Source organism: Camelina sativa, chromosome 5, assembly GCF_000633955.1.
Source record: "Camelina sativa cultivar DH55 chromosome 5, Cs, whole genome shotgun sequence".
In the NCBI taxonomy this organism is placed as follows: domain Eukaryota; kingdom Viridiplantae; phylum Streptophyta; class Magnoliopsida; order Brassicales; family Brassicaceae; genus Camelina; species Camelina sativa.
The window spans coordinates 4,177,174-4,184,664 of NC_025689.1; the positions used below are offsets into that span (position 1 = coordinate 4,177,174).

Here is a 7,491-nt window from a genome sequence, read left to right on the forward strand (position 1 = left end):
ACACTTTCTAATCTTTTTTTTTTTTTTTTTGACAACAACTTTCTAATCTTTTCTTATTTAAAAATTAAAACGTTTTGCAATTTGGTTTTGGTTCGATTATCTTACTTTCAAATTCAAACCTTATTTTTGTGTGTTTCTTCATTCTTGATTGAGTTCATTAAATCTCGAATTATAGTCTCTTTGGCATTAATCAAGAGTCGGAAATTTTCAAAAGTGACGAAAACGATATGCAAAGAAAAGTTGATTCTTTATTTGCATCTAAAGAAAAACATTATTACCACTACAAAGAAAAGAACACTATCCACCATTTTTTTTTTTTCACAATCCTTTATGTTCTTACGTTAAGGATCAAATAATCAAAACTAGAAGAAAACTTTAGGAATCAAATTTTCATATATATTTATAGTGGAAAACTGTTAACAACTTGATATCCTGTATGACAAAAAATAAAACAAAAACAATCTAAAAGAGCTTTTAATAGAATTACAATAAAGAAAGACTGAGTGTGACATGTATTCTAACGGTGCATTTCATGAGGAAGAAAAGGATGGCAAACTATTACTGATGTACCATCACCCCAAGTATTGTCCTATACCACAAACACAGTCCCCAACCTCTTCCACTGACCTTCCTCTCCAACCTCTTTTTTTATGCCCTCGAATACGACGGTGGAAATACATGTCTTCTAGAAGTTCAAACACTTTTCCGCTTAATTCTTCCCCAGAGTACGTCTTTCCTACAACAACAAACTCTGATGATCATCATGTAATGCCTTTGTTTTGGTGCAACAATAGAGAATTTGATGCCAATGGTGGATGCTACATATGCGAAGGCTCAAATTTCGGCACAGACTATTACTTCTGTAACTACTGTGGCATAAAATTACACAAAGAATGTGTTCAGTCTCCACCTAAAATCAAACACCCTTTCCACCCTGAGCATTCTTTCCAACTTTTCTTTCATGATGATTTGTCTCGTAAAATTGAGTGTTTGTGTTGCGGAAGAAGAGCACATTGGTTGATATATCATTGTACCATATGTCAGGCTTTTATGCATCCAATATGTGCGATGAAGCCAATACCCTTTGCTATAGACCCACCTAAAAATCATGTCCACCCTCTCACTTTCTTCCCTAGACAAACTTCCTTAACTTGTAACCTTTGTGGTATGTTGAGAAAAATTTATCCCACCTACATTTGTTTCAGATGTAACTTTGTTGCTCATAATGATTGTATGAATTTTCCACACATAATCAAGATATCACGTCATCGCCATCGTATCTCCTTCACTCTTTCTCTTCCATCTAGAGAATGGTTTTGTGGAGTTTGTCGTTTAAGTATTAGCAATGATTGTGCTGCATATACTTGTGACAAGTGTAGTGATTATGTTGTTCATCCAATATGTGCTACTGGGAAGAATGTGTGGGATGGAAAAGAACTCGAAGGTNCCATCGTATCTCCTTCACTCTTTCCCTTCCATCTAGAGAATGGTTTTGTGGAGTTTGTCGTTCAAGTATTAGCGCTGATTATGCTGCATATACTTGTGACACGTGTAGCGATTATGTTGTTCATTCAATATGCGCTATTGGGAAGGATGTATGGGATGGAAAAGAACTCGAAGGTGTACCAGAAATATTGGATATAACACAAGATGATGGGCCGTTCGAGGTGATATCTGAAGGAGTGATACTTTATTTTCTTCATGAGCATCATCTCCGACTCGAGGTTAGCAAATTTTATGATGAAAACATGCTTTGTCAAGCGTGTGTCCTTCCTATATATGAAGGTAACTTCTATGTTTGTATGGAGTGTGAGTTCATCCTCCATGAAACATGTGCTAAAGCTCCTCGTAGAATCCAACATGCGTTACATCCTCATCCACTTATATTGGAGGTTGCTGAGAGATATACTTACAGTATTTTCCATTGCGACACTTGTGGTTGTCGTTCTCTTGGCTTTGCCTATGGGTGTAGGATAGGGGTATGTGACTTCAAGCTTGATGTAAGGTGTGCTTCAATTTCTGAGCCGTTTTATTATGAAGGTCATGAACATCCCGTGTTCCTAGCTTTAGGCCCAGAAATAAAACCCATATGTCACGTATGCAAAACAGAATGTCTAAAACCATTAAATTGCATCAAATGCAATTTTATTTTATGTTTCATGTGTGCAACCTTACCATACAAAGCAAGGTATAAGCATGACACACACTTTCTTATAATTTCATGTGGTGAAGAAGTAAGTGAGAAAAAATGGTGTGAAGTATGCGAACGTAATTTAAAAGATACATGCACAAAAGTATTCTACTGGTGCAACGAATGTTACACCACTTGTCATATTGAATGCTTAATTGGTAGAGACCCATATATGCTGCCTGGTCAATATTTTAATAAATGGGTAACGAGAGCTCAAGTTCTTCGCAAATGTAATACTTCTCGACCATTATGTGATTCTTGCAAGAAACGTTGTCTAGGGAGAATATATGGTTTTGGCCACCGTAAAGCATGTTCATATGAATGTATTTGGTGAACAAAAAAAGAAAGAAAAGAAGAATGTATTTAAACAACTTATCAATCCTCCGAATAAAGTGTAATTTCTCTTTTACTTCAAGTTTGGTATTAACGAATGATGTCTTTAAACTATTTATAAGGTAATGGCTTTGGTGATTTAAACTTCAAAATTAAAAGAAGCAAATGAGATTTGCAAATGCATTGCTCAATAAATAAAATATGTCAAAGTCAAACATCATTACAATGCCGCTACACTTTAAAACTTAACCAGTCACCGAAACCTAGACCTGATTTTAGGAGAAACTAGAGAACTGCATTTATACATTGTTTTGCACTTCACATCAGAGTCTTTTTTATGATAAATAGAAACCGCCATTCGCTCCACTCTTTATGTACATCTCAAAACAAAACAGTGGAGACTGAATGGTTTAGCAAAATGAACCATACCTTCTTTTGTTGTCAAGTCAGAAAGAGTTTATGTCTGAGTCTGGGACGGGGACTGAGTCTGAGAGGGAGATTGAGCCTTAGTCTGAGACGGAGATGGAGTCTGAGTCTGATTCTGAGACGAAGACTGAGACTGAGCCTGAGTCTGAGATGGAGAATGAGCCTGAGTCTGAGATGGAGACTGAGCTTGAGTCTGCCGAGGTTTCGGAAAGTATTTGTCTATGAATTCTTCAGCGCGGTCAGGGTATGTCGTCATCAAATAGTTGTTTAGGGATTTTCTGTATGAAAAGTCCTGTTTGGTCCCATCAGTTGAAACAACAAAGAAGCACCTGCTATCTGAGAATGTGGTGTGCTTATCAACCTACATTGTTGTTTAACCAAAAATTTCACATCAGAGACATAAGGCGAAGTAAGATTCAAAAGAGAAGCTAAATTTGTAATCGAGCATCCTGGTTACCGTGATGAAATCAACACCGGAGCCGAGCTTTTTCTCTTTTTCGGGATGGAAGTTCAAAATCTTCTCCAGGACAAACGTCTTGTCATCATCAGAAATTGGGTCTCCATCAGGGTACCTTCATTGAAAGAACACAGTTTTAGAAAGATGAAGCATAACAAGTATACGGAAATGCGAAACAGCATAATAATTGTACATAATACTGGATATTGGATAGACTGAGCTTAAGAACTAGAAAGGCATACCCAGACAGATGCATTATTTTCCTGAGAGTCCTCATGACTGGCTCAACATCTGAGAGAAGCTCTTGCTCCTCAGAGGTGAATGAGTCCAAGCGCTGTCTCGTTGCTGTAAACATGGGAGCCAAATTATCCTCAGATCTAGGTGGCCTAGGAGTATGGTTCCTTTTTCCTTTCCAGTCTGCACCACCACCATTGGACCAGCTACCATGTGAGCCATTAGATGGAAATTTCTTGGCTGGATTTCCCCACTGAATTCTCTCCTTATCATCATTCTCTCTACTTTTGGTCTCCTTCAAGGAAACCCACGGATTTCCATCATCTTCATTGGTATCATTGTCTGCTGCAGTGGGACTTGGCTGTCCCCAAGAACCCCAAGCAGCAGGACCTGATTCAGTTTCAGAATTCTTTTTTTCCCCGGTACCCCAACCAGCAAGACCTGATTCAGTTTCAGAATTCTTTTTGTCCCCGGTACCCCAACCAGCAAGACCTAAGTCAGTTTCCGATTTCTTTGTGTCCCAAGCACCCCAAGCAGCAGGACCTGACTCAGTGTCAGATTTCTTTTTGACCTGGGAACCCCAAGCATCAGGTTCCGAGTCAGTTTCCATGTTTTTTCTGTCCCTAGAACTCCATGCAGCAGCACCTGATTTAGTTTTGTCACTAGAACCCCAAGTAGCACTATCTGACTCAGTTTCCAAGCTCTTTTTGTTCCAGGGACCCAAAACACCAGCACCTGACCCAATGTAAGAATTCTTTTTGTCCTTAGAACCCCAAGCAGCAGCATCTGATTCAGTTTCCGAGTTCATTTTGCTACTAGAACCCCAAACAGCAGCATCTGTTGAACCCCATGCAGCAGGAGCTGATTCAGTTCCCCAGTTCTTTTTCTCCCAAGATTTTTCTGAAACAGATTTGAGTCCCCAATCGTCAGAAGACGGCTCAGTATTTTCTGGGACAATAGAATCTGTATGAGCTGGTCTTGTTCCCCAGTTTGGTGTTGTATTTGCATCATCATCCTTTGTCTTTAAGCCCCAAGCACCCCCTGAATCTGACTTGGAAGATTCTTGAGCATCTTTTTTAGTGTTCCAACCAGACCAAGCATCTTCCTTCTCAACATGTGTAGTCTTTTCCCAATTAGACTCCGGGTCTGCCTCACCCCCTGTGTTTTTTGAGACTCCCCATTCTGGGCCACCACTGCAACCATTATCCCACGAAGAACTTTTCTCCCAGTTGGATTCTGACTTGGAAGATTCTTGAGCATCTTTTTTAGTGTTCCAACCAGACAAGGCATCTTCCTTCTCAACATTTGTAGTCTTTTCCCAGTTAGACTCCGGGTCTGCCTCACCACCTGTATTTCTTGAGAATCCCCATTCTGAGCCACCACTGCAACCTTTATCCCACGAAGAACTTTTCTCCCAGTTCGATCCTGATGGCTGGCCTTCTTCATATATAGTTTGGAACTCGGCACTGTCCTCAAATTTAGGCTCTCCAAGGGCAGAGTCTCGCTCCGGCGATTCAGCCCATTCAGCCATTTCTTCCTCTGTAACATCAAAACCAGGGGAAGACACATATGCATCTGTATTTGTCGTGGATCTGACCATTTGGAGGAAGCCGTACACATCTGTTTCTTCTTGATCATCTAGACCAGTCTGGAGATAGGTTGACAACAAATTACATCAAATTGCATAACAACCTTATATGAGAAAACCTCAGTCAATTGGTATATGATTCCCAGTGAGAATGTATACCTCTTTTTGGTTCCATAGAAGCTCAAACTGTGAACCTGTACCAACATCCACGCGTTTTCCCCAAGAACAAGACCCAACGACTGTTGATAGAGAATCTTTATGACATTTCTCAGCCGCTTTCTCAAAACATCTTTTTGGTGTCTAAAAGCACAAAAAGTAATTCCTGTTAACATGGAGCCAGTATAAAGCCTTACAAAATAATTTGTACTAGACAATTAAGGATCGAACTACTAACAATCAGAGTTGCTTCTGTGAATGGAGCCTTAATGTTTAAGGATCGGGTCAAAGCTTTGTAACCTCCAGAATTGAAACCCAACATATTCCCTGAACAAGTCATGTTGTTTGCTAGGAGAATGATGTGTTCTTTCAAGACTCCTCTGGAGACCATTCTCACTGAAGCTGATAGACGCTGCAGATCAAATCAACATCTTAAATTTAACTTCGTTAAACAAACAATGAACAAACATGATACCAAACATATAATATGTCAGAAGTATCATCCAGTGCACGGATCACGTCGTAAGTTATTAAGTACCTGTACTGCTTGTTCAAAAGCACAGGATAACCCAAGCAATTCTTGGACTTGCTTTATAGAATAAGGGATTGACCGTTTTGTGTCTATCAGATGAAGCACTGAAAGACATGAGTCTATCACAACCCTCCATGCATCACCACTTTGCTTGACAGCAGATTTTTCAACAGTGACATCCAAAACCCATTCCCCCCGGCGGGATGCATGACGATTCCGGATCCACGTTGTCATGTCTGAACTATGCCAGATTATATTTGCTGAGCAAATCCGTGGATCACCTGCTCAGTTTAGATACAGGAGTATGATCAAAAACATTTATCTAGAAATCTTACTAGAACATAGTCTTTCTTAATAGCACAGAATTTCGATCACAACTTGGAGGACAAATCAATCAGACTAGTTGAGAAATATTTTGGTTCATTAAACTTCTGGCAAATAACAAATTTTGCAAGCCATATAACTAGAAAATTTTGAAAGGAAGACTCAATCATATACACTGCACCCCCATCAAAGAAGAAACCGACTGGTACGGAAACAAGAGAAATAAACAAAAATGAAAGTGTTATTCAAGTACCTTTGATCACTGTATCCAGCAGAACCGGGTAAATTGTATTGCAAAGAATATCAAGAATTCTTTCTAGATCAGGATCGGTGGCATTGTAGGAGAACATCAAACAAGGCATATCTGAATCTTTGCTCCCACAAGGATCTCGGAAAGAGCAGCACTCACTGTTCATTGGAGAATAGATAATTACAATCAGGTAACAGAAAATAAAGTTAAACATGTAGACATAATGATATGAAAGAACAAAATGGGAAGAAAATAACTGGAAACCTAGAAATCAACATCAGACTTGCTTCTGGAAAAACTATGCATAACATTCAACAAAAGACGACATTCAGAGGAAAAGCGAATCATTGTACAAACCTGACAGACAAACTTGTTCTCTTGAAGTCGTCAGTAGCTTTCTTCTTTTTCTTTTGTCCAAGTGAATTGATTACATCCTCACACTTTTGAAGGACATCCTGCATACTGATGTTCCAATCTTGCAACAATGTCTAGTAAACCAAAAACACCAATTACACAGCAAGAAAAGGATAATAGTAAAGTGTTTCTATGACAGGTAAAGGCTTCCATAAAGATTCAACAGTAAAAGAACCAGAATTCAAACCTTATTAAGATGAATATGGCCATGTAGGCATGAATCAATTCCAAAAATTTCTGATATAGTTTGTTGCTTTCTGTATCTGCATGCAAGTAAACAGAAACCAGATTGCAAAGAGGTTTAGTAAAACCGAAAAAAAACAAAAATTAACAAAGCAACATACGAAAGTAAAACCCAATTCTTACTCGACGAGGAATTCCACTGCAGTATCTTTAAGACTAACTTTCTTCAGCTTGTTCCTGACTGTGTAAGCAGCATTTTCCTGGCAAAACCTTTTTCCACAATGGCATTCATTTAAATATAGGATTACGCGCCGATCATTAGTAGTGTTTTGGAAATTGACTTTGCAGAGCAGAACTTCCTGGGAAAAAGACAAATACAGAACACAATTATACAACAATACAG

General features: G+C 38.9%; 2 protein-coding genes and 1 pseudogene across 2 annotated transcripts in view; 2 read left to right on the forward strand and 1 right to left on the reverse strand.

The window, feature by feature from the left end:
• LOC109133061 overlaps nucleotides 1-2,600 on the forward strand; it is a 10,766-nt pseudogene extending 8,166 nt beyond the window's left edge.
• LOC104788860 lies at nucleotides 447-1,644 on the forward strand. Its single transcript, XM_010514639.1, has one exon. The coding sequence runs from the start codon at nucleotides 511-513 to the stop codon at nucleotides 1,642-1,644; it is 1,134 nt and encodes a 377-aa protein (XP_010512941.1). The 5' UTR covers nucleotides 447-510.
• The window catches only part of LOC104788861 (DNA-directed RNA polymerase V subunit 1-like), a 9,335-nt gene continuing 4,527 nt past the window's right edge, over nucleotides 2,684-7,491 (reverse strand). Inside the window, exons 9-18 of the mRNA XM_019245191.1 lie at nucleotides 7,272-7,447; nucleotides 7,093-7,168; nucleotides 6,849-6,979; nucleotides 6,495-6,649; nucleotides 5,924-6,198; nucleotides 5,624-5,797; nucleotides 5,389-5,529; nucleotides 3,650-5,289; nucleotides 3,408-3,522; nucleotides 2,684-3,311 (exon numbers count right to left, since the gene is read on the reverse strand). Of these exons, the coding sequence (XP_019100736.1) occupies nucleotides 2,982-3,311; nucleotides 3,408-3,522; nucleotides 3,650-5,289; nucleotides 5,389-5,529; nucleotides 5,624-5,797; nucleotides 5,924-6,198; nucleotides 6,495-6,649; nucleotides 6,849-6,979; nucleotides 7,093-7,168; nucleotides 7,272-7,447 (3,213 nt within the window). The 3' untranslated portion in view covers nucleotides 2,684-2,981. The remainder of the gene's footprint in view (nucleotides 3,312-3,407; nucleotides 3,523-3,649; nucleotides 5,290-5,388; nucleotides 5,530-5,623; nucleotides 5,798-5,923; nucleotides 6,199-6,494; nucleotides 6,650-6,848; nucleotides 6,980-7,092; nucleotides 7,169-7,271; nucleotides 7,448-7,491) is intronic.